The 27,587-nt window shown below is 38.2% G+C and overlaps 1 protein-coding gene across 3 annotated transcripts; it reads left to right on the top strand.

Annotated features, from left to right (window-relative positions):
* The first annotated feature begins 540 nt into the window (after positions 1-540).
* On the top strand, positions 541-24,865 carry LOC121901691 (protein ALP1-like). 3 transcript variants are annotated; one of them, XM_042418607.1, is made up of 3 exons: positions 22,587-22,623; positions 23,770-23,863; positions 24,258-24,865. In XM_042418607.1, the coding sequence occupies exons 1-3, from the start codon at positions 22,609-22,611 to the stop codon at positions 24,725-24,727; spliced, it is 579 nt and encodes a 192-aa protein (XP_042274541.1). In that variant the 5' UTR covers positions 22,587-22,608; the 3' UTR covers positions 24,728-24,865. The 3 variants fall into 3 exon arrangements, 2 of the variants coding, with proteins under 2 accessions (XP_042274541.1, XP_042274540.1); XM_042418606.1 differs by lacking the exon at positions 22,587-22,623 and adding an exon at positions 23,341-23,575; XR_006097354.1 differs by lacking the exon at positions 22,587-22,623 and adding an exon at positions 541-585 and having other exon boundaries at positions 23,770-24,865.
* Positions 24,866-27,587: the final 2,722 nt, after the last annotated feature.

The raw sequence follows: 27,587 nt of genomic DNA, 5'->3' as shown, positions 1-27,587 counted from the left end.
GGGATGCTATTACTCATTCAGTGAACGTTGGGCACACAGCTGATGTAGTAACACAAAATGGTTTGATCGCAAATCTGAGGCCAAACCAAATATTGCCAAACAAAGAAGAGAGCAGAGGAGCCATTACTGAAAAGACAGCAGTCTCGGGTGTGCCATAAGCTGAGCATGGGGACACAGACTTGGGCCCCATGTCAGTGGTTTCATCTCCTCGGCCATCTTCTATCTCAGTATCAGAAGTTAAGCTGGCATTTCACAATTAATACAGTTTGATAGTACATTTTATCCAAAAGCTGTAGTTGTAAAACCATGGAACATGTGATACATTTAACATGCAAACAGCGGTGTGTAAATCGTAAAAGCAGGTGATTATTTTTGTGAGTGTTTTTTTCTTTAACGTGTGTTTAAAAATTGTTACCTAAGTGCTTAATTTGTATTCAAAATTTAAACATTTGCTTCTGGAGTATAGACCAAAATTGCATAATTGAATCCCCCAAACATAAAAGGTCAGTACAATGGTTTGATTTTTATCATTTATTTACAGATGATCTCCCACTGAGGCAACCACCCTCTCAGGAGTACTGTGAGGTGAGTGAATGCAGAGGCACAGTGTGAGGGTGAGGGCGTCTTTCTATTTCACTGGCAAAAATACAGTCCAACAAACACAGAGCTGTGATGCACATAACCAGTCATTAACAAAATTTCCAATAGCCCTCTCTATAGTTAAAAACAAATTTAGGTTTCAAACACAACATCACATCAACCATGATTTTCCCTCATCACGGGTGGTCACAAAACTGTAATTTACATGTAAGAGAAAGGTAATGGGATTTGGTCTACAGGGTCATGTATATGCTCTGAACACCACATTTTTATTCCACCATGGTAATTTTTAAACCACTTAATGATGGATAAATGTTGGCTCAATTATAAGACTGGAGGTTGCGTTTGGAAAAGGAGAGGTCATATAGGCATTTATATATTCACAAAGGCAGCTATTCTTTTTTAATGGAGTGAAGAATACCAGTATAACACCAGCTCCCACAGAAAGTGTTGCATCGTGTGTTTTCTTTTAGTTAGCCTTAATGTTGCTAGGCTAATGTAATGCTTTTAGGGTGTTAGCCAAACCTACAGGAGTTTCTGACAGCCTGCGTAACTTGTCTTGGAAGAAATACATTTGTGACGAATGAAAAACGAGTCAAAATCATCCCTGGACATCTTTACTACAGAAACAGACCAGGGAACAACATCATCTGTCAAACAGCCAAGAATTACTTCTGTCACAGAAAGTCATGATAAGGAGCTCAAAAAGACAGCCTGAAAAATGCTAACTGTCAGAGAAAATCATCCTGACCACTTCCAAGAGCCAAACAGGAGAGTGTGTGAGTATGTGACTGATGGGCAAGCTGCAAAAGAGTGAGATTTACATTATGCTGAAGTATTTCATGTGTCACTTGAAAGAGAAAGGGTTCCCAAGATAACAACATTCACATCTTCAAAACATATTCCAAAAAAACCCCCAAAAACCAACAACTACAACAACAAAAAAGTGTTTTCACCAGCTAGTTGCTAACTTTGTCTGTTTGCTGTTTGGTGCTGGAAAGGTAGTGTTCAGGCAGAGTTCAACTGCAGAGTTGGTAATGGTTATCTGTGGACTCATCACATTTGACCCATTGTTCATATATAGATATTAATTAGTGCATTAATTACTGGCACTGTAGCTACCTAGCCAGCCAAAGTCAGCTTGCTATCCAGCTAGATAAAACCTTTAATACAGTAGCATTGTTTTAAACTGTAGAAAAAGAAAGTACTTGGTCAGCTCCATGATAATGTAAAAAGTTAAAAAAAAATCATGAGACATATGTGATGTGATGGTAAATGAATAGAAATGTTGTGTTTCCATGTGCTATGAGAGAACTTTGAGAAAAGTCTTTTTTCTCTTTATGCATTTATTTCACTCTGAGCTGTAATTTTGAGACCTCAGAGTGAAGTACAGAGCTTAAATGATGGTTAAATTGGTGGTAAACCATCATGTACCTCCTACTGAATACTTATTCTTGTTCAGAGCTCACTGACACTTCACTTTGACCTGAAAACTGAAAATTATATGAACACCAGTAGCTATAAGTGGCAAATCCTGCTTACAAGGTAATGTTAACTTTTTTTGAGACTGTCAAAAAAAAAGTTAAAATACAATACGACGAAACAGGCCACGAAAGCAAGCAGGAAATTCCCACTGCTTGACCGCACAAACATCTATAACAAGAACTTTACACAGAGGCAATATTCTTAACATTTTTTAGATCTGGTGATCAATACCAATCACCAAACAATTATTTGGCAAGGTGTTCAAATGTCTGGCTTTGCTCACATGTAGGTCTCAAATTGATCCAGCATGTGCTCTGTTTCCAAACACAGAGTTTCTTTGTTATTGCCAAGGTACAACTTGGGACCCAGGTCAATTGTTGGTTTGAGGAATGATCCCTCAGATTACTTCCTTAGTATCCAACAGTTTATACTGTATGAATGCATGGTTGGCTGCACCTTTCAGTTGCCTTTACCCTCTGTCTGAGTGCAGTATTCTCACCAGCACCACTGACATTGATGGCTATACATAACCTTTACTAAGGAGGAGAAAGATGTTCACCCACACCCAGTGCTTCACAACCTTGAAAGGAAAGGAAAGGTGGGGAATGTGAGGAAATAAATCAGAGGCACCTTTGGGAAAGGGAAATCAAACAGAGAGAGGAGTGAGAGTGACTAAAGGAGGAGATATTTCAAAGACTTAATCCAGTGTCTGGACATCTACCCTCAAAAAGAAGAGTAGTGAAGTAACATTAAATAAAATAGAGTGGCAGTTGTTTCAAGAACTGGCTGGATATTCTGGACATCCTGGGCAACCTTGTGCAAATGGAAATGTGCTGACGCCTGAAGTGGGTTTGAATGAGTCTTTTACTATTCTATCCTCGACATACTCAGCTATAGCTGTAGACCTCATTGTCTTTGACCTACAGAAAGTTAAGATAAGTCTCCCAGCCTAACTATCTAACTCTCTGGGCCTCTCAAATTCCCCTGCTTCCAGTTTTTGAAGGCCCCTCCACATCCACAGTTGAGGAGTTCTCCCAAATCCTAAGATGTAAGTAACAGAAGTAGTAATTCTTGTCTGTAACATTCCTGGCCAGCATCTCTAAGATCCAAAACTGCCTACAAGTTATACAACAAATATGTTGGCTAAAAAGAGACGCTTGAGCTGCCTGATGGTCTGATCCAATCAGCATTGATATATAAGACATAAACCATTGTTGTAATGAGGCTGTTAATTAAGCTACTTGATGTTTTAATAAGAAAAAAATCTGTTTCACTTAGCACATGTGGAGTACCAATATAAGCCTCCTATCTGGGAGCATTAATGACTTCAAGTAGTTTCAGTAAAATCATTCTATCCTCAGTAATAAACTCATTTATGCACGGCAGTGCCCCATAGTGTACAGTATATCAGATGATCTCCACTACGTGGTACCTGCAGTGTAAGGATGAAGCTTCTGTCATTTATTATCTGTCTGACTTACTGGTTGTATTCACAAGAATGTGTCAACAAAGACAGAGAGATGTCACCATGGCTCTATAGGAGAGAGAGAAAGAAAGAAAATACTATAACTCAACATATAAGTTAAGTTTTATCATGTAGGTGTGTGACTGAGGAAGTTCTCATCATTTAAAAGGAGAAAACTCTAAAGGGAGAAGAGACGTGAAAACCACAAATCTTTGTTAAGAGGCTGCTATCTCCAGTGTGCCTTACATAACTGGGACTATTTTTTATTGTCAAAGTTAAAGGAATACTCCACCAAAAATCTATATTTTAAGTATTAAAGGATAAGCCTAGTTATATTATATTCTTTTTTTCCCATGGAATCCTGTGCACACACCAAAAGTTATTTATCCTTTTTTGAGAAAATGAAACTATATATTTGTGATCTGCAGTAGGAACGAATGGGCTCGATGTTGCAGGTCAGGGAAGTGGCAATCAATATGTCAAGAAGTCCATTGAAACATGCATTTGACTAGCGATGTTACATTTGAAGGAGAGTACTTGACCTTTCACACAAAAGTATCGCAACAAGATGTTTCATTGCCTTGCTTCAACACACCAAAAATTACACTTGTATAAGAGAGGTGCCAGACATGTTTTGAATGTGAGGTGTGCTTCTCAATCTGCCACAGTATGTAAAAACAGAGTTATAGACTCTTTTAAAGTGATCAGTTTTAATAGTGTAGACTTTATTGAAGAAAGTATCAATAATAAAAGCAGCACGACTACTTATAATCTAACTGTTTCATCACAGTCTCAGATTTAGTCCATCCATGAAAATGCAAAACCTATAATTGCTAAGCAGATGTCCCCATTTTGACTGTATCAATTGCTTCATACTGGTTTAGTGCTTCAGAAAGATTTGTTTCCCCATCACTAACTCATAGTCAAGAATGTGTAACATGCAAAAAAATGTGACAAAAAGTCCATAGAAACTTCATCACAGTGCAATGTTGTAGTGACTTTGGTGCTGGCCTGTGCCCTCTAGAGTACATTACCAGTACCAAAGTTTGGTCACACCTTCCCATTCCCTTGAATGAGAAAGTGTGTCCGAACTTTTAACTAGTACTGTAGGTTGCGCACTCCACAAACACACAGTACTTACCTGCAAGTCTATAATTTATTCTGTCCAGCCAGCAATATATAGGCTATTGGTTCTCCTACTTGTGTAGCTAAGCTAAATTACCATCATTGCACCAATTTGTAGCCTATAGCCTCTGAGGCTAAGGTATGTAAACATAGTTTAAAACAGAGCACATTAGGCATGCTAACTGGCTAACAATTAATTTCAATCAAGTACTGAACCCACACCCACACACTACTGATCCCAACCAACCACACACACACACACACACACACACACACTGGTGGAGTTCAGTTTGGTTAGTTGGTCTGGTGGCATTGACTTGCTGGTTGAAGGAGAAAATTGGCGAAATTTGATGGCCAAAGTGGGAAAGGTTAATCAAGTGTAAAGTGGTGGAGAAAGCCAAGAAGACAGGTGAAGGGCCCTTTGTGAGAGGTGTTATATATGGTATCCCAGCAGAGGAAAAGTTAGAGGTTTTGAGGTCAAGCATAAGAGGTGGTTAAGTTATTGGCATTAAACATTTGCAAGCAAGAAGGGGTGGAGAGAGGATTGATAGTTTATAAGTGTTGCTGGGTTTCCAAGAGAGGGCGTTGCCCGATAAAGTGACAGTGGGATATACAAATTACAATGTAAGAGCGTATATCACGCCACCTTCGAAATGTTTCAAATGCCAAAAATATGGACATATGCAGCAGGGTGTAAAGGGAAACAAAAGTGTGGAAGGTGTTGAGGTGATCATGAATATGGGAATTGTGAGGACAGGGCAGAGATGAAATGTGTTGCTTGTAGAGGTGCACATAGTGTGGCCTATAGTGGCTGTGAAGAGAGAAAAAAGACAGTGGAAGTCCAGAAGCTAAGAGTAAAAATGGATATATCTTATGTAGAAGCAGTAACGGTGGTTCAGACGGAGCGTAGAGTGGAGAGGAGAGAAAAAGAAATATCAGAGAAGAACCAGTCAACTGAACAACTTGTGTCCAAAAGTCAGATGGGAGATGGAAATATATTGCTGGTAAATAAGGAGAATGTTATGTATTTCATGGCTGAAGTAATTAACTGCATGTTCCAAACAAGGGGGAGATCTGAGATGATTGAAATAATTGTAAAGAGTGCAGCAAGATATTTAAATATTCAAGGAATATCTGGGATAGATGGCTTAAAAAACAGGAACAGTTAAAGAATCATGTTCACAGGATTAGTTTGACTCATGTTAGTTCTTCAGTGTTATGCAAGGAGTCTGCTGTTGAATGGCCAAGGGGTTAGAATGTAAACTTGATATAATATATGTAGAAGAGACATGGCTAAAACCTAATTTAGATTTTGTGATTTAAGGATATGTGTGCATAAGAAGGAATGGAGAAGGGGGTAAAGCTAAAAGGAAGTATTGGAGAACATTTTGTGACTCCATAGGGAGAAACACTCTGATTAACCAAGTTTGGGGAATGATAAAGAAAATGAGGAGAGTAAGACGGGAGTGGGGGTACCCAGTATTGGAAAATGGTGAGGTGGTGGCTAGTGAAGATGAAGCAAATGTTAGCTAAGGCATTGGTTGAGGTTCATAAATGGAAATACGTCAGAAGAGGGGACAAGAGGAGGACAAAAAACAAGTGAAGGAAATAAAGAATTGCTGGAAGGAGAGGAAGAGAGGGATGATGCAATTAATGCTCCCTTCACAATAGAGGAAATGAAACTGGCTATATGTAAATCAGGGCTAACTGCTCCAGGAAAAGATCAAATCTGCTATACCATGTTGAGCCATCTGTCTGATGTAGCATTAGAGGTCATGTTACATTTATATAACAAGGTTTGATAGGAAGGAAAATTACCACAAAGTTGGAAACAAGCAGTTATAGTACCCATAAGGAAACCAGGAAAGGATCCCACCAATCCATCTAACTACAGACCGAGTGCACTGATATCCCACATGTTAAAATTATGGACTGTATGATCGTATTATTTGGAAGTAAGGAATTTTAGATCAAACATCAAAGTGAATTTAGAAAAGGAAGGGGAAGAATGGATCTGATTTTATGCCTAAAGTCAGATCGCACAAGTGAATGAGTGAATAAGGAGGTAGGGTAGCAGTATTTTTTGATGTGGAAAAAGCGTATGATTTATTGTGGAAAAAGAGGGCTTGTTAATTAAAATCAAAAAATTGAGAACATCAGGTAAAATGTTCAGATGGGTGAAGGAATTTTTGTATGGACGCTCTATAAAAGTGAGAGTGGGAAGAATTTTTTCAGCAAGCTATGTTGTGGATAATGGAACGCCAGAAGGAAGTGTTTATAAGTCCTTTGTTGTTTTCAATAATGATTGTTGATGTGTATGATAATATTGGGCAAGGTATAGGGATATCTTGGTTTGCAGGATTTAAATTTAATTTAAATTTTTGGTACACTTCTCGTCACAACTAAGAAAATTGGAGCAGAGGTCCAATTGTGTTTATATGGCAAGGAGCTGAAAAGGATAGACTCATTTAGACAAATTTTGTCTAAAAAAAGTGTGGTTTGATGTTAGGCTCACTTGGAAAGTACATATTGATAAAATTATGAATAAGTTTAAAACGGTTTTAAATGTGATGAGATGTTTAGTGGGAACAGGGGAAGCTGACAGGTCTGCTTTGAAAGCTATATACAGACGGATGACAAATTAAAGGAAAAACCGGTACAGGTCTGAATGCTTGACCCCTACAGTGAGGGGATGTAATGGCTCTGTTATGCTTGGGGAGGCATTTTGCTGGCATGGTTTGGGTCCACTTGTCCCCTTAGAGGGAAGGGTCACTGCAAATCAATACAAAGTTGTTCTGAATGATCACCTTTATCCCATGATGAAACATTTCTATCCTGATGGCAGTGGTCTTTTCCAGGATGACAATGCCCCAATTCACAGGACATGAGGGGTCACTGAATAGTTTGATGAGTATGAATATGATGTGAATCATATGTTATGGCCTTCGCAGTCACCAGATCTCAACCCAGTTGAACACCTATGGGAGATTTTGGACTGACATGTTGGGCAGCGCTCTCCACCACCATCATCAAAACACCAAATGAGGGAACATCTTTTTGAAGAGACAGCAGCAGCAGTAGTAATCCCTGAGTTTAATGTTGAGTGTGGGAAGAGACTTACTGATGATATATCTGTTTTTGCATGTGGGATGATGGCCATGGTTATTGCCTTGCAATGGGTAGAGGACGTCAGGCCACAGAGAGTGGTAATTGCATCAGATTCGTGTGCAGCATTAATGAGTTTTGCAACTCCAGGTGTAGAGAGGATTTATTGTCTGAAGTACTGCAGTCATTATTCAGAATTCACCAAATGTGATTGTCTGTTAGTTTTGTGTGGGTTCTTGCTCATATTGGAAAAGATGGGAATGGGAAGGCGGAATAAGCAGCAAAAAGGGCTTGAAGAGTGGGAGTAGTCACATTAAAGTAATTATTAGTAAGTTAGAAGCTAAAGTGGTGATTAAGGGGCTAATCAAAAAGAGGTGACAGAGTGAATAGAAGAAAGTAAAGGAAGATGTATTTTCAAAAATAAACCATTAGTTGGGAGTGCAGGGTCTGGAGGAGAATTATTAATATTAGTTATATATTTTATTTTCATGTAGTTCCCTTTTATTTATTTAATTGACTATTTTGTTTATTGTTTTGATTGTTATTTTTTGTTTGGTAGAAATAATATCTTTGTGTTTCAGAATGTTGGATGTAAAAAAACATGCAAAGTAAAGATGTCACCGTAGTGATGGGAAAATAAAACTTTCTGAAGCACTGAATCACTATGTAGCAATTGTGTTGAAAATGTTTCATAGCTTGGACACGTGTGATACAGTCAGCATGGTGACATCGGGGTCACCATTGATATAGCTTTTGTTTGAAAGCATTCAGAGCAAGACGTCATTAAAAGGTCATCTATGATATTTGAAATATAGGTTTATATATAACAAAAACCATGTCTGTACATCAACATACAAAGATGCATCAACTCCTGATCAATGAGCAACAGTAAACTCTGTTGTATGGGCTGTTAATGATGGTGGTTTATGTTTTATATTGTGCTACAATATAAGAATAGACAAGTATGTGCAGGGAGTTCAAATATTTTTTAAAACAAAATCATTTCAAAGATTTACACTTCAGACTTCTCCTCTTCCTGCTCAGTAGCTCTCCAGCTTTGGAGAAGACCTGTTTGCATGGCACTGACATAGCTGGCATGTGAAGATACCTTGTAGCCAGTTTACAAAGATTTGGGTACACTGTTGCCCATGTTGCCCAGTCATTTAATGAGTCTTCTCCTTTGGAGAGGTAGGGCTCTGCCAAATATCTGGACTTCCACCATGGCTTCAGCTGTGGTATCTGTAATCCTTTGTGTTGAGCCTGCATGGGACCACAAAAGAGAGAAGTTATAAAATTGTGGGCTCTTTTTTCCTTGAATTGTTTCTGTAAGCCTGTGCAGCTTACCAACTCAACTGTCCAACAGGTTCCACAGGTTGTCAGATGCCTCTTCCCTTGAAAGCCCAAGTGCTTCCTCTGTTGAAGGTGACTGAAAAAACAACTTTTAAGTAACTCAGATGTTTGATATAGCCTTTAAATGAACAACAGAGATCTAACAAAGGCACCTGTGACATAAATTTGGTGGTCTGTTCCACTCTTATGGATCCAGCACATTCTGTTGTTACCTTGGCGGCCACATCTTGTGCATGTGTTTGATTACCAAAGGTGAGAGTTTGAAATTTAGGGTCAACAATTGTTGTCAGTGCAAGGACACTGCATCTGGCATTTAGGTAGTGCTGCAGGTTTTGGCCCAGAAGAATCACTATTGGTTGTGTCAGGGCTGAACATTTAACTGAAAGCTTATCTTGGACTATTCATATTATGGGAATGACCTTTGAGGTGGACACCTTCTTTTCCTCTGATTGCTTGGTTGATGCTCAAATGAAGGGTCCTAGAACCTTGAGGTACTCTGTGATGGTGTCATAGTCAGCACTGCTTAGAGGCATGTTAGCAATGCTACTGCTGCTCCCACTGGCTCATGCTGTTCATGTCTTCATGCTGCTCATGTTACAATCTGTTGTAACATCATGTATGGTGAGTTCCATCATGTTTCTACCTCCTGAATGAGTTTGTGTGGAGCTTTCCCCAGCTATTCCTGAATCTGACAGTTCCTCCTTGGCTATCTCTTCCAGCTCTAGGGTTTGTTCCAGTGCCTTTCCTACAACTAGATTCAAATTGTGAACAAACCAAGGTACATTTCTTACTTTGAGTAACATAGCTCACACCATCATATTTGCTACGTTCTCCGTGATGAGACAGTGGATTTTCTGTTCGAAGCCCTATTCATTAATCAGAAGCTCCTTTGCATCCCTCAAGTTTTCTTGTAACATTTCTGAATCCAGTAATGTGAAACCAAAAGCAAACCTCGTAAGGGCAACAGTAACAGGCAAAAAGTTCTTTACTTGGTAACAAGCAGAGGTCAGCAACAGGCAATCAGTCAGTGATGGCAAACAGAAAAGGCTGGCAGGAACAGGCTGGGGTAAATAACAGGGAGGAAGAAAACAGCAATGTCTGCTGGAATGCTATGACTAAAAAGTACATAAGTTGATCTAGCAAACTACTGATGGAAAGGGGCTGGTGTATGTACTGAGGAAGTGATGAGGGAATGGGGAGCAGGTCTGCATGTGGGTGGGGCAGTCAGGTGATGGAAATGGCAGGAAATGGCAGGTTAGTGGTGGAGAAAATGGAAAATTTGTAATGCTAAGAGAATTGATGAAAGCTGAAGTTCCTGATTTATATAATGCCAAGTGATGTCCACATGTCTGCTGTCAAGTGCCTCACTCTTTTTCAGCTCTGCTATGTCCTTCTCTTTGGCTTCATTATATTTTTTCTCTACCATAGTCTTCAAGGTTTGTGTATACAGTGTATACAGTGCCAGTCAAAAGTTTGGACACACCTTCCCATTCCCTTGAATGAGGCACAGCTTGTTGAAAAAAGGCTTTGAAGCCTTTATCAACCACCACAGAAAATAGCTGGGCATCCAAATAATCAAATCAACCAAGGCTTTATCCAGCCCAGCTTGCCATCCTTAAGAAAATATGGAAAAACTATGCATACATACACATCTTTTTCTATTTGTTATCTTTGTTATGTATATTTTAAGTATGTACCTGTGTTTAGTAATATATACCTAAGATATATACATATTAATATTTAGGCCTACCTTGTCAAATTAGGCTGCATTCAGACCGAAAACATTAATGCAAACGTTTTTTTGCTTTTTGCTGCAGAGCTGATGTCTGTCTGAGTGGCGCCTTACTCCACCAGCAGCAGTAATGTCGGCAGCAAGAGCAGCTGTGTTGGGTGTAATCTCAGGGTGCTTTGAGCGCAGGTACCTCAGCATTGAAGAGGTATTGTTACTGAAGGGCAGATCTTGAGCGCAGATCAGACACTTGCCTTTTGGGGACTAATTAAGTTAAAGTGCTCCCACACATATAATCATGCTCTTTTTTGGTGGCATGGCCTCCATTCTCGTCTACTCACTCACTGATACATACAGCATATACACACTCAATCTTTCAGTCACTCTCACACAGTATTAAACTTTCAACCATCAACCATCAACAAACTGATTCTCTTTAACTCAGTTATCTATTCTGTTAACTAATCTGTAAACTAAGTCTATCTGTTGATCTATCTCTGTATGTGTACATTATATGTGAGCATCTCTGTCAATCAATGTGTAGGCTGTCTATCTTTAGTATGTAAATGTGCATAATCTAACACTAACTTTACCTAAATCAAACTCTCCCTGGATATCTCTCAATGAAAATTTTGCATATGCCCTCTTTTAAGCATTGTGGGAGACTTATGAGACTGTCCTGTATTCAAAACCAGCCCAAATTGTGACATAGCAAAGCCTCATGTGGGGCGGTCACATGACTATTTTTTGCACAGTAAAGCAAGGTATCAAAACATTTTGCCACGATACTTCTGCTTTGACAGGTCTGTGTACTGTGTAGGGTGCTTTAACATCATTGGCACGGACAATTTTTCACTATTGTCTAATATTTCATAGACCAATCCATTAACGGGAAATAAACAATCAGGAAAATAATGGACAGATTTATTGGTAATAAGAATAAGTGAGTTGGTTTATTAAAAGGGCTGAAAAATGGTGTACAAATACAGGAGTGGTTTGAGAAGTTTCTATGGATAATACAGGAAGACATCCATCAGAACAAGTAAAGATTTCTCCTGCAACAAGACCCTCAGCTGACCAGAATTCGATACAGCCACAGGATATCTTGGTTTGAGTTGAGGAAGTAATGGTAAGAGAAAGTGGACATAACAAAAAAGGTAAATTGCACCATTTCATCACAAAATTGCTATTTAAGTGCATCGAACATTACAGATTGATGTTCTATAACTTCTATATCTTCTGGTCGAATTTTCCTCCTGCCTGCAAGGCCGACCACCAGGCCAGTTTCATCAAAACGTGTCCTAATCCTTCAGTGAAAGCTCCCAGCTTTGATATTCTTGTTTCTCTCATTGCATCTCCCATAGTGGTCGACAGCCCAAAGCAAAACACAGGCTGTGCTTGTGAGCGCGGAGTTGGTGAAGGTTAGATGTTGATTCATGGATCTGCTCGATATGATGCCTGCTCATCTAAAAGTATGTGATATCGACTGTTTGTTCTCCTACACTGTCTGACTGGTAAACCTAGCAGATGATGTGGTGTGACTGCATGAAAGCTTTATTACTGTGGGTGTGGAATGTACTGGTGTTTGTGAGTCTGTTTGTAAGTCGTTTGTGTGTGTGTGTGTGTGTGTGTGTGTGTGTGTGTGTGTGAGATCATTTTGAAACATACAGAGCCACAGGACACTAGTTTCACACAAACCTCCAAACTCTGCACCTAATCTTGATTCAAGACTTTATCACGTTAGAATCTGGCAATATCCTGAAGAAATAAAGATGCAAGTTAACATATGGACTTTCCTCTCACTTCTCTCTTTGCTCCATGCATCCATCATCCATTTATTGCCCAATCACTCTCTCTCTCCCCACCGATCTATCCATCACTCCATGCATTTATTCCGTTGTTCATAGGAGAGAAATAAAACTTTGCGGCCCCCTGAAATTCACTCGATCCCGCCATCCAACTGTCCGACCATTCTCTCTGCCTCATCCCTGAGGATAAATTACAAGCAGGGTATATATATTCCCTTCATCATGGAGGATTTAGGAGACCATCTCAAGTTAATGAGGGGTTTTAAAAGTTAAGAGAAAAAGAGAGCAGACGATGATAGAAGAGTTATTTAAGAGGAAGAAAGTGTGCGCAAGTACAGAAGAAGATTGGGGTTGATGCATCGTTACACACCGTGACTTTTCAAACGGAAATCAGAAGTTGGCCAGATGTCTCACTTGTATTCCCATACTGTAAGTGATACTTATCCATTAATGGAACATTACAGTGCGTCAGGCAGCCAGAAAAATATGTTCTATATGCTAAATCTATATTCTCATCTATATTCTCATCATTCAACTAAGTGGTCAATATAAACACACATGGTGCTCATTCCTTCTCCATACTCCACTGATCAATCTGCCTCAAAACTCCTGCATCATCTGCTATTTTGCCTCCTAGCACCCTCTCTCACATCAGCATCTATGCGTGGTTTCAGCAGATTTATGTCTACATGTTCATGTTCATTCAGTGTGGTGTATCTCTGCTAGCCCTGCTGGGGGTGTGTGAGCTCAGGGGACAGTCAGTGTCTGGCTTGCTTTCGATTTGTTCCAAAGCATAACATGAGCAGATCAGTACCACTAAATTGAAATGTGTATCATGTTGGAATAAGAGTCTAAACACTGAGTGTCCTGTCAGAAAAAAAAAAAAAATTGTAAGGGAATAATTGGATAAAGTCTAAAAAACAGCAATAGTAAAGCAGGAGAATGATAAAATAGTGGATTTGACTGTGTATTTTAAATATAGAGTATATTAAAGAGAGGAGAGAAGATGACATTTTTTTAATCTTGTGCTCACAACGTAATATAAGTTCTACATTATTATCTTGTGTGTACAAGATTAGGAAAAATCCTTTTAGTGACAAGTGATAATGGAGAGAATCAGAAAATGTAAGGGGAGAGAGGTGGGAGATGTCATGTGACGTTGCAATTACATGATCTCTTTGCATATTTTATGTATTATATAATATTAAATTTTTGCATTTTAATTATTGTGCATGTACATATACTGTACATTAGGGCTGGGCCGTATGGCAAAAAATATGATCATGATAATTTTTTCCATATTGATCAATATTGATATTTATCACGATATATAATTTGATTATGCTGCCAGTTTGAAGATTATCCTGATAATGACTGAAGCCTGAAGAAACCAGAGGGTTCATTTGTTAAAGTTTAGAATAGTTCATTAACATTAAAAAATAGAGTAACATAATGTAAACATTTAACCTAACTGCTTTGTCTGCCTAATAAAACAATACAAGTTAGCATGCCTTGCAACTTATTTAAATAATGTAAATAAAACTAAAAGCTGTGACTACTATCACATCAAATTCCTTTGGCCATCTCTCAATCAAAAAAAAACAGAATCTGAGTAAAAAGTGCAAAATTGTAAACCAGCCATTATGCTACATCTTTATTTATATAGTTGCCTCAGCTGAACTTTGAAATCTATTTTAGCAGGGACTGAAGACTGCAGATTTGGTCTTCCATCTCTTACAGTGGACATGTGCTAGGAAATGATTGTTTCAAGGCCAGTATGAGCAGGTGAAACATTACAATAATTATATTTATAACAATAACTCTTTTAATGTACATATGACCATGTGGATATTGTATTAAGGTAGACTGTGGAGAATCTGAACACATCCTTTACTGTTCTATCTTGTTTGTGTGTACAGTCTTTATTGTGATGAAGCTGGGATGTAATAGTTGCACATTGTCCCTGCTATGTTTGAAATATAATTACACTAAAAACAGAAAAGCTTTTGGTATTTAGGGCTGATGATGCGTGAGAGGTTTATGGAAATATGATTCAAGCTTCCAGTGTTTAATTTTAGCTTTCGGATGTTTCCATAATTACACCATATTGATGCTTATTTCAGGTTAATGATGCACTGAAAATCTGGCTTAGACTTATTTTGGCGCTGGCACTTGGAAACGCACGATTGTCTCTAGAGAGAAATGATTGGACAGGTCTACAGAGAGAGAGAGAGAGAGAGAGAGAGAGACAGAGGAGGGAGAGATCTCCCAATTGGGCGAGACAACAAAGTCATACAGAGGAATAATTTTGGTCGGGCCAGAGAAAAGAGGAAATAAATCAGTGCCAATATCTACAGATGGTTATAAATGTCATTTTTGTGAGACAGTCATTGATTTAGAGTCTGGTCAGTTCTGTTTTCCATGTTAGTGATGCTGTCCTGCTCAGTGGCTATGCTCAGTGACTGGTGATTGTCTTCAAATTTGAACAGACTCTTTTTGTTTTGGCTTTGAATTCGACAAAAGCATGTTGTGGTGCAGCTGTCAGGCCTCAGTAGATTATAGAGACAGTCAATCAATGCTTGCCCCAGCAGCTACAGATGCAGATTAGTGTATTTAACATGATCCACATTTGTAAAATGATTCTTTACTCTTAGAGATCTGCCAGATTATGCATCACTGTAGTGACAACAATTCTGCAAAGTGAACACAAAGTCAATAAATGCAAAAATAAGGCAGACAGGATGCAGAGACAGCAATATTACAGGGAGCAATGAATACAGATTTGATCCTTTCAATTCTGTAAAACACTCACAAATAAAGTATGCCTCTGAATGAAATATAAATACATTAAATTATGTTTATAAAAAAATACAATAAAAGCGGTGTCTGCCTGTTTATTTGTGCATGTTTAAACCCCAGGTATCAACACTGGCTACTGTTGATGAGAAAAGAAACAGTCGAATTTAAGTGGAAAATTGAAGCATCTGGACAAAGACAAACAGTATTGAATAGATATTCACTCAGTCTGTGTGAGTGTTAGTCAAAGAGTAGTAATGATTACCTAATGTTGATCAGAACATGAGGATACTCCACTTTACAGACCTCTCTCCTGACAGCACAGACAGACATAGTTGAAGGGTGTGGTAGACAAGGGTGTAGTGGACAAGCAGAAGTGCCAAAATAGAAGAAGCAACCAGATTTACAGTATCTAACTTAAATGGCTTATTCTCAAAATTACAGATCAATTCTCTTACAACATGGTTGTTGCATGTCCTATGTAAGGGTAATCAACAAGTAACAATGGAATTATTTTAAACAAGTTTCAAAATGCAAACAATAAAGAAAATATACCAGCTGCTCATTTAAAAAAGCGATAACTGATTTTTTTGGCCACTTGGGGGCAGCAGAAACAAGTTGATTCTTTTAAGTTGATATGACAAACTTATTAGCAAGCAAAGTTGCTTATTTACACATCCAGCAGTTATGGGGCAACATTATCATTCCCACACATTAGCTAGTCACTAACTGTGTCTGTCTGCTGTTTGGTGCTCGGTAATGTGTGGGTCTTTAGAGCTTTTCTGCTGAAAACAGCTGCCTGCTGCTAGTGAAAGTGAACCAAAACAGTAAGTTTGCAGCCGGACAGCTAAACATTGAGCTGAAACTCAATATAAAGCTCCGTAACGCTGAGGGGAGCTGCAGGGTCATTGATAATTCTCTGTAGGTTTTTCACCATGAAATCAGCTCTTCATATTTCTACCACTCTGTATCAGGCTTTATTCTTTGTTCGATAAAGACAATCTAACTTCTGTTACACTGCGCCTTTAAAGTAAGCTATTTCTTTTTTTTCCTGAACAGCAGTCACTGTGGCCACATGTAGTTACAGGATGATGATAATGTACCAATGACTTTTCATATGCTCAAAAACCAACACATCCGCATAATTAAACGACCACATAGGTTGATTGTACCAGCACTCCAGAACGACCCATAGGAGCATTTTCTAATATGCTAGCTCTATCAGTGCTTTCCAAAACTGTTATAAATCACTGTTAAAAAATAATGATGTTTTATCGTGTGACAACACTGTGGTTAAGGTCTGGTTAGGTTTAGGCACAAAAGACACTTGTTAGGAAAAGATCATGGTTTGGGTTAAAATGATCACTTGAAACGTGGTGTGGGTTACTACTTCCTTAAAGTGACTGTTGTCATGGCAACAGTACATGACAATGACATGACAACATGACAATTGTAGTTACGTTTTTTTAAAAACTGTCCCGACTCATGGTTGGAAACCGGAGGTGAACATTGGTTTCACAGTGGTCCACTTTTTGCCATCTATCTAGCCATCCACCCAACCCATGTCCTAATATGGACATCTGTCACTTTATATATATTTCATCTTAACTGCGTCACTTCTCTGGGTCATAATTAGTACTATGGAGGCTAGATCTATGACTCAAACGTAACTATGGATTGTTTTTGCCGGATGAATTTTTTACTTATACTGTCGTTTTTCTTGTGAGGACGGGCTGTCAAAAACACAGGTGTGCACTTTCATTAAAAGGGGGCGCTTGTATACCAGTCAACAAGATTTCCAACAAACAGTAACCATAGCAACATTATATAGTATATGTATGTATGTATTTTTATGTAAACGGAAATGTGAAACAGGGGTTTATTGGCACTAAAACATGAAGGCAAGTCCTAACCAGCAGCTGATTTTGGTGAAATCAGTATTAGTTCTTGTATGCACTGAAATGACTAAACACTGTAGGTCATTGTCGCCAAGTGCTTGCTCATGGGGGAATTGTTGGGCCTCTGTAAATTAAAGAGTTCAGTCTAGACCTTAGATGACTTTTGTTGTGATTTGGTGCTATATAGATAAAATTGAATTGAATTAACATTTATTCTGCATTAGATATGTCATTTTTTACTGTTTACAGATGGTTTAAAAGAATGGTTTAAGATAATAAAAGTCAGACATAAGAATAAATTCAGTAATATGACAATAATGTTCATACTTCTTTTTTGTGTTTGCATTCAGAGAGCAGCTATGAAATAAATAAATGCCTCTAGTGTTTTCCCCATATACTCCTCTTCTCAGAGTGTAGTAGAAAAGCCTGTGATAGTGCATTAAGAACATTCACCTCTGGAACCAGTATTAATGGTATTGTTTTGAGTAGAATGGCCACTGCTTTATATTCAGGGAAATATTCCACTTCAGCGTTTTAAATTGCAGATCTCTGACAATGACTAATCTCTTCCTGGGAGTGCCCTTTGCAGCTTCTCACAGCCTATGTGGAGTTTAGGAGAGTAATGCAGGCTGAGATTTAGAAGAAGTGGAAAAGTTATTATTCCTCTTCCAACAATTGTAGATAAAAATTGGTCTCACCAGTGTGACTCCAAATTTAAGGTCAGAGAACTCAGACCTCTTAGTTACTCTTATGTCCGTCTCGCTGCAGCCGAACTATAGAGTGGTAGCCACAAAAGTTACCCAAAAAGTTCTCTTAAGAGAGATACATCTCTCCATTTATCCTCTTCAGGAGTGCAGGTGGCTGGAAAGTATCCCAGGATGCATTGGGTGACAGCTGGGCCTGGACAGGTTCACCACTCTATTACAGGGCCAAGTGAGACATGATGAATGATGGCTTAAGCTGAGATTCCATTGGGTACTTTTCAATAGTATATCAGATAATTCTTACTCAGGTAACCGCTGTTTTAAACTGTTTTTAAATATACTACACAGACTATACACATACACATTTTGTGTTACTCAAGTCCAAGCTCCTATAAATTCTGTAAAGTATTCATTTTGTGGGAAAACTGCAAAATGCACTGTTTATATAAAATTCTACACACAGCACCTTTATAAAATAATATGACATATATTAATTCATTCATTTTTAGCAAGAAAGAAAGCCTGTCAGTGAAAGCCACATGTTCTACATCCTGAATTACACTGGACTACAATGAGGTCATTGTTTAGACAGAGAGGACCCTGGACCTTATGCACAAAAAATACACCGGGTGACTCTGTTAGGACTAAATTGAAACAAAAAGAGATGATAAATGTGCCAGCAGCCACAGATGGAAATTAGTATCTTTGGTCTGAGCCCAGGCTGAAAACCATCCAGCTCTCCTTACAGACATTTGCCAGACTCCATAGCAGTTAGTACATTTCAGCCTCCCACATAGGGGGACATTTTAAAACTTGGAAGCAAACATTGACTTTTTTTTTGTAATTTGTAATACTCTTTAAGCACTACAGCCTTGGTCATGACTAACTCCTGTTAACCTGAGTAGGCAGCACGCAGATGAGCTTCCTCTCTGACATATACACTGTGTCCAAATCACTCCTTCATTTACTCATTCTCTGTTCCATACTTAATAAACGCTCAATAGTTTATTATACAGCAAGCAGTCAAATGTGATTTTCGATATTATCATCTCGTGCCACCACTGACAAGACAGTTTCACTGAACTGTAATTTACACACCTGTCATCAAGGAAGCAAGATGAAGCATTGTATTATGGGATTTTAACATAAATGGCAATTGTGGGGATTAATGCTGAAGCCCCCAGGAACAGCGCCAGGCTATGGAGCTATTTTGCGCAGTCGCCAAACTGGATCATTTCATCTTCCAGGTCTGTCAGGTGACATGCACTGTCTGAAAAAGCATTTTTTTCCCATACACAATTATTGGAAAGGGAGCAACTTTAAAATGGTGAATAAATACTATTTGGAAAGTCTTAAAGAGCCACATGATTAAATTAGTTTACCACATTCATGTGAGCGGGGAGCCAACAGTTAAGACAGTCAGAAGTCTTGGACGCACATGCTCTGAACTGGCTTCTTTGGCTTCATGCACTGCTAAGCAATTTGGATAGGAATTAATGGGCGTAATTTTCGAATGTGGTATTCAGTTCTCTGTAATACATCCATGACAGTGATGCTTCATGTAGTGATGCTACAACATTTTCCAGTAGCTTTGTTGTAGCATATTTTCAATATCATTCAACATTTCCATGAGGAGCTATCAGTAACATATTGTGTACATACACCTTTTCATTATTTTAATCAGATTGATGTTATAAAATCATTTAACCAACACAGAGAGAACTTTTATCAGTCTCTGACAACCAGATTCCTGTAATTAGTTTACAGTGTAATTAGTTAAACCACAAAATAAAGACTGAGTTTGTTTTTGATGTTAACAATAGAAGTTTCTTGATGTGAAATAGCTTCTGTAATCTTGCTGTAGCTTAACTACTTCCAATTAAGAGTAAGTAGTGTGTGACTTCAATGTCTTCAGTTTCACAGTAGCTTCTCCAAAACTGATAATTACTTTGTGAGAATGTATTTTTTGGCAACATATAGTGTATTAATTTACAATTCAAATGTATGCACTATATATAAAATGTGTATACAAAATATAATGTAATAGGTAAAAAAAAAAAGTCAAACACAACTAAGGTATCGCCACCAGCTGATTTGCTCTATCTTGAATCAGTGCATCAGGGATTTTCATTTAAGAGTGGTGATGGAGTTAAGGGCACTTGGTCCCGTGGTCGATCAGTTGGAGAGGAGCTAAGGAAAAGTGTCTGATAAATAGTATAACAGTCATATGCTGCCTATTTTAGTGCATACCATGTGACACTTTTGGACAAACCTTCAATTTTACTTTTTCAGAGCAGACATCTTGTTGGAAGACTGTTTATTCTTCAGACTTAAATGATCTATTTTCTCTTCCCTCTCTGTAGCATACACAAAACATACTACTAGCTGTTGGCACAGATGTCCGTGTATTTTCTGCTCTGTAAAGTCTTGACAGCATTACATTTCCTTTGTCTTTGTTAAGCAGTTCAGACACACAGCACAGTCTGGCCAGTGTACGTGTTGGAGTTTAAAGGGGGCCTATTATACTAATTTCCAGCTCTATGTTTTTAATCTTTGACACCACTAGGGTAGCTTTGCATGATTCGCAGTTAAAAAAAAACTTATTTATCTTATTTATTTGAGACTTTATGTGCCCCATCAGTTCACCCTCTTTCTAACACAGTCTGCTGTAGCTCCCTCCTCATTCTTGCCCCCCTCGTCACAGGTCGGCAGCCAGTGCTGCTGAGCACCGCCTCCTCCTCTTGCTGTTGTGGAAGTTCAAAACACAAACAGTAAACATACCAACTAACATAATTTCTTGTTCTTGATTGGAAATGTCAACTTCTCAAATCCAACTGTACATGTTGAAGCCTGAATCTGATCCGGAAAATGAGACTGGACAGTACAAAAATCTGCAGGGACATCTGTATTTGGTAAATATTATGCTCATTACCTGCCCATTATGTGTGACATAATGGTGGATTTATTTTTTTTAATCACAAGTCGTATATACAAATTTTCAAATATATTCCCCTGTTACTAGGTGTGTGTGTAGGAAATGCGCTAAAATGCCACCTGTAGTGGAAAACATCTGCTGTCAGGAAATATCAAAGGTATGTAGCTAGTAAACTGTCATTCTGCTGTCGCCAAACAACTGTATAGTATCTCTCGGTTATTTTGATGCTGGAGCACCTTAAGTTTCACAGGCTTTTGGTTTGCAATATCTTTGCTTGAGCATCACTGCTCTTGGTATTACAAAAATTATAGTTTATTGCTTTTTACTTGAAAGATGTTCATTGTAAATATGAGCATGCATCATCTTTCCCACAGTCTTTATGAATTTACCAATTCTCCATGTTAGAAATGTTATTTCTAACATGGACAAATGGACAAATATTTACTTGAAAGTGTCACTAATATACAATAATATCTACAGCTGAAAGTATGCTGAAATATTATATTTAATTTTGTAAAACCCTGACAAATTCTATATATTTAAAATAGAAGATATATATCTTGAAGCTAATATAACATAATGTTTTTGTTTTGTTTTTTTGTTTCTACAACTTGTCTGGAAATGTGCCATTTCACTCTTAATTTATTATATGAATTATAGTATCTGTATAATTATATCCTCTATATGTACAAACCAAATTTCAAAACAATAATCACTCAACTCAATAAAAATAGTTTTTTTATATACAAGAGATAAAGTGCACACTGTATTCATAATAATATTGAATAAATATACAAACAAATGTCAATATCAGCGTTAGTATCCTTTTATAGTCAATATCCTGTCCATTTATAATTGTCACTGGATTCAGCAAAATCTATGTAATCACAGAAAATGCAGCTGACAAGTCATACAGTGAATATTTTCTGTTATGTCTTCTTCTCTCTCTTTCAGATGTTACAGGTACCTTGTACCCAGTTTTGTCAGTTGTTAGTTGTTGGTGTTGGGGATACCTCGGTCACCCTACAGGTCAGGGTTGTCATCCTGTGTGTTGTTGTGCCAGATACACCAGGAGTTTCCCGATCCTGCTGGCAGCTATGTTGAGTTCTGGCCGTCCCAACGTGACACATGTATGGCGATGACCTCCTCCTTTGACGGTCTCTCAAACTGTGCATACAGGTCCTCTGGGGATTTGTTTGAGTTCCTCACTGTGTCTGGTGGGTTCCTCAAAAACATCCTCAAAAAGAAGCCTCATCAAGTCCCTTACATATTATGAAAAACATATTTACATTGTTAATAGAAGGATTTACTGTTATTTATGACCGATGACAGTAACGTTTGAATATAAGAGACGTTTACACTATGTTAAATGATAAATAATGTAATGCCTCCTTTTTGTATATAAAGTAGAATGACTATGCCAAAAGTTGTTTTCGTCATAGCCAAATGTTACACTTGTTGTTTTACATTTGTATACTTGATTATTTAACAGGCTTACTTAACAGGCTTTACTGTGCATTTTCCCTTCTACGACTTTGGGAACATTGTCCTGTGGACAGCTTTGCCCTCGGAAGTTGTTGCTTGGTCTTGCTCAGCATCCTTGTCGAAATGTATGGGAGCCAGGTACAGCCTGAAAAATAAAGTAAAAGCCTGTGTCTGTAATTCAAAATATAAATTATTTTTAAAAGTACTTCTCTTAAAAGACTGAAAAAGGACACTGCATAAATTTATAGCAGTATCAAATTTTAAACATGAGGCTTTTTGTTGTACATGCCAGCCAGCAGATGCCATAGGATATTTTAATGCTATTCATCCAAACAATTATTACCTGCACAGCATTCCAATGTAAGGGAAAACCACATTCTTCAGTGCAAAGCATAGAATGACACTGTGTAAGTCCTCCAATGATGAAGTTTGGTGGTCATGACTGAGTTTTTCCACGTCGTGGAGAGCTCATTTGTTCCGTAGGAGTTTCTCCACTTTGTAAAGGGCCATGGAACCTGGAATGAAAGACAGATAAAATTGAAATGTCTAAGCGCTACTTGAATTTGTCCTATAACAGATACTTTTATTTTATAGGTATTCTATATTATTATTATAATTTGATTTGATCATGTCCTCATAGAAGCAGTTATTTCTGGTGAAAAATAGCTAATACAAACCTGGTTATAACCACTTGCTGGGGTCCCTGGAGACTCTGTCAGGATGAGCACACTTGAGGAAGAGCAAATGATCGTGTGTGAATATTCTGAATGTGGTTTATAAGGGACTTCCATTTTGCAGCCTTCTCTGGTCCAGCCAATCCTATTTCTTTATTTTCACCCCTACCCCTCTTTTTCAAGTGCCTCTCACCCCTTGGAGCAGAATTTCAAGGGGCATGGTTGAAATATTCCCCTATGAAATGGGACAATCCTTCAAGACCCTGATATGTCATCAATAGTCGGTGATGGCATTGTTAACAGACGTGACAAGTTTGTTGATGGGACATCTCACAATGTCGTCTTCAGCTGTGGTGATTTCTCTTGTGTGGGCTATAGGCATCCTTTTGCGGTTGTCAGCAGCAAATCAGAAAAACGTAAGAAAAAGATATCTTTGATGCTTGGGAATGCTGGTGAATCAGTTTGAGGTATATAGGATAGACCGCTAACAAGTTTTGTTGTAGTTAGCCAAACATTAGCAACACAACATTCTAGCAAGCTAGTATAGTGGTAACTAATGTTAATGTTGAGGCTGAATTACAACATGCCCATCCTATGTTTGTGGTTTAAGGTGGAGGCCAAGCTGAAGCAGGACTTCTGCCTCATCAGAAAAGCCATGCATGGTCTGCAGAGGCTCCTACAGAGGGAACAGGACCATGGCTGGGGTAATCAGCTGGAAGTCTTGATCTATGTTTACTAGCTGGCTCGTGGACTGTCCTATCAGGTTGTATCCAGCATCGTCAATGTGCCAAAATCCACAGTCCACCACATTATCCACAAAGTTGCACAACACATATGGCTCAACCTGAAGCGTGCCATCTGTTGTTCACACAAGCAGGAGAGCTTCAAGCAGTTGGGCAAGGATTTGTCCAACTATCAGGAAGCCCTACCTTCAACAACGTTGTGGGTGCAATAGATGGCTACCACATCAGGATCAAACCTCCACAGCACTGAGTAGACTATTTGAACTACTAAGGATTCTTTTCAATAGCACAATAAATATGCAGGCAATATGTGATTCTAATGGAAGATTCCTTGATATCTTTGCTGGTTACCCAGGGTCGGTTCATGACACCTGCATGATGAAGAATAGTAGCTTTTACGGGGCAAGACGGTACCCTTCCACAGATTACATCCTTCTGGGTGATGGTGGCTGCCCTTGTTTGGACACACCAATCTGGCTTATCACATCTTACAAGGAGTCTGTTTATGGACACATACAGGTGTGCCTCAATTATTATCATTCCAGGGGGCACAGCATAATTGAAAGGGCTTTTGAAATGGTGAAGACCAGATGGAGATCTACTCATTTCAGAACCTTGGAGGTTAAACCCACATTTGCACCTCTGGTTTTTGTGTCCTGTGCCTTTTTACACAAAGTGTTACTGGATAATGGGGATGCAGATGTTGCACAGGACATCCTTGACCCCCAACGTCCCTGTGAACCCCTAGCAGATAATGAAAGCTCTGGGAATGCTGCAAGGGATGGACTGGCTGCCTTGGTCTCAGGCCATGTGCAAGCTCCATAGTGATGATGCTGTCTATGAACAGAAATGGATAAGTGTGTATATGGCTTGTATTTTAGCTATGTTGAAACTGTTTAAAACCATTTATTTGCCATGTTACAATTTCTGTTTGATGCACACAGATGCTGCTTATAGCTTATCTCATGGATGTGTACAAGTATTCTTCCCCAAATAATTTCTAATAAATCTTTTCATACTAAAATATCTGTCTCAGGAATTTACTGTTTAAAAAACAGAAAAAAGAAAAAACACATTGGTTTGTCAATGACAACATCACATTTACTAACCATGTATCCATTCCCATATAAAAAGACCAACAATCAATAAAATTCCAGGCTACATAGCATTTTTAAAACAAATACTATTGCATTACTTGGTAAATGTGATTGTAGCTAATCTTAAAACCTTACTGAAAGAATTGTTGTTGGATCAGCATCAAGACCAAAAGATGTGACCACAACAGGAGGGTCCATTGAAGGCCTGGCACTCAACACCTCATGCATGTCTCCAAAAAACTGCCAGGTGGCATGTGTGACTTCACTGCCATCTGTTCCAGACCCCGTTTTGGGAATTTTTAGGTAGCAATGAACACACACACACACACACACACACACACACACACACACACACACTGTAATAACTCAATACTACAAATAATGACAAGAATTACAAATAATGCTTTAAGGCCTTTTTTACAGTATACCTTGAGTAATTGTGACAGAAAATAGGTTAAAGATTACATAGTCAAATGAATTTAACGCCTTAAATTAGAACCACATTTCTGTGATTACTTCATCATTTTTCTTCAGATTTTCCCACTTTTGGGAGACCTGCTGGGAGGTGATTTTTCCCTCAAGGCCAAGTTCTTTGATCAATGTCCTGTATCATAACAAAAATTAAGAGTAATGTTAACGGAAAAACAAAAACAAAACACAGATGTTTATATGCAGTCAAGCAATTTTAAAACAAATGACTCACTCCAAAAGTGGTTCGGCAGCACCTTTTTGATTTCTGGAAACGCTGCTCATTATCTGCTTGGAACCATATCAGCTGTCTGGTTTGCTGAGGAGTCCATGCAATGTTGGAACACAGTGATATCATTGTAACATTGGTCACATTCAAAGAAACCAATGCTATTGCTTGCAATTACTATTGACTATACGGGTGACAAACCCAGATTATTCAAATAACAGGTATGTTTTGCTGGGCATGACAGGACAGGTCAATCAATGAATGAATCAATCAGGCTTTACTTTTATAGCGCTTTTCATACAAGGACAATGTAAAGCTGTGTGTCATTAACATAGCTATGGAAATTAATGCCAATTCTCCTGATGACGTTTCCGAGTGGCAGCACGTAAAGATTAAAAAGAGTAGGACCTAAAATTGAACCTTGAGGAACACCACAATTCATTTGATAGCTTTTAGATGAACATTCATCAATGCTTACAAGAATTTTGTTTCCATTAGATACAATTTAAACCAGTTACAAACAGTACCAGAGAGGCCAATCACATTGTGAAGTCTGTCTAAAAGAATTGAGTGGCCTACTGTATCAAAGGCTGCACTTAAGTCAAGTAATACTAATATGGAGGGTTTTCATTCTCCATATTGGACCTGAGATCATTTATAATCTTAACTAGTGCTGTCTCCGTAGTGTGATTGGTCTGAAAACCAGATTGATATTTTTCAAAAGTATTGTGAGAGTTCATTAAGTCATTTAACTGGTTAAAAACAAGCTTCTCTAAAATTTTGTTTAAAAATGGTAAGTTGGATACTGGTCTGTAGCTATTAAGTATTGAGGCATCCAAATTGCTTCCCTTCAGAAGAGATTTAACTTTGGCAGTCTTAAGAGCAGTAAGGAAGACACTCATCTGAAGAGAATAATTTACAATGTTAAGCAAATCTTCATAAAAAAAGTTATAAAGTGTTTTAAAAAAGGATGTGGGAATAGGATCTAAAAAGCAGGTTGCCAGTTTTAATTGGGAAATAACTTTGCCAAGCATTTCAGCATCAGTCAGGATGAATTTCTCCAGTGTTTCCTCATGTAAAAACAAAGATTCTGGGGTGTAAAAATGTATACACTGACCCAGAGGCAGATTTGATCTAATAGTCTATTTTACTTCTGCAGTGGACTGCAAAATCTTCACATTTGGAGTTGGTAGACATACTGCTAGACTTTGTAAAAACAGGGTGAATTAGATGGTCAATGGTTGAGAAGGGGATCTTGGGGTTGTTCCAGTTGTCGGTTATTAATTTTGAGGAGTGAGCTTGTGTTGTCTGTTTGATTGCCTTATTGTAAATAGTCAGCTGTTCATTTGCTGTGCATTGATTGTCCACATGCAAGTTAAAATCACCAAAAACAATCATTTTGTTGTAGTTGGTGTGGATAACTAATAGTAATTCTGAAAAATCTGAAATAAAAACATTTTCAAGGCTTGTGTTTGTGTGTGTGTGTGTCTTTAACCATATGCATATACAGTGTAAATATATATGCTGTACATTTTACACTGTATAGTGTTTGTGCATGCATGCTCAAATCAAGACACATATCAAGGATAATTAAAGCAAACAGGATGCACCTGACCACAATTTGGAATGCCACAGCAAAGGGTCTGAATTCTATAGTATGAGAGATTTCAGTTTTTGATTTTTAATACATTTGCAAAAAATTCTAAAAAACCTGTTTTCAGTCTCGTTATGGGTGATTGAGTGTAGTCTGATGGGCAAAAATTGCAATTTTGTCCATTTAAAACTAAATCTACAACACAATAGTGTGCACAAAGTGAATACTTTCTGAATTCTGTGTGTGTCCTGGGTCAGCAGTTACTGCCTGATAAAGGGTGAAATCTATTATACTGTT

Source organism: Thunnus maccoyii, chromosome 8 (assembly GCF_910596095.1).
Source record: "Thunnus maccoyii chromosome 8, fThuMac1.1, whole genome shotgun sequence".
NCBI classification, from domain to species: domain Eukaryota; kingdom Metazoa; phylum Chordata; class Actinopteri; order Scombriformes; family Scombridae; genus Thunnus; species Thunnus maccoyii.
This window is presented reverse-complemented; position numbering and strand designations above follow the sequence as displayed.

What these genes read in the sequence shown, in the direction of transcription:
- LOC121901691 (XM_042418606.1), top strand. Translation starts at nt 23,447, where the DNA reads ATGGCATTGTTAACAGACGTGACAAGTTTGTTGATGGGACATCTCACA. An exon ending in CAGCAGCAAATCAGAAAAAC is followed by an intron (nt 23,576 to 23,769) that starts GTAAGAAAAAGA and finishes TTGTGGTTTAAG; the next exon opens with GTGGAGGCCAAGCTGAAGCA. An exon ending in GGAACAGGACCATGGCTGGG is followed by an intron (nt 23,864 to 24,257) that starts GTAATCAGCTGG and finishes CTGGTTACCCAG; the next exon opens with GGTCGGTTCATGACACCTGC.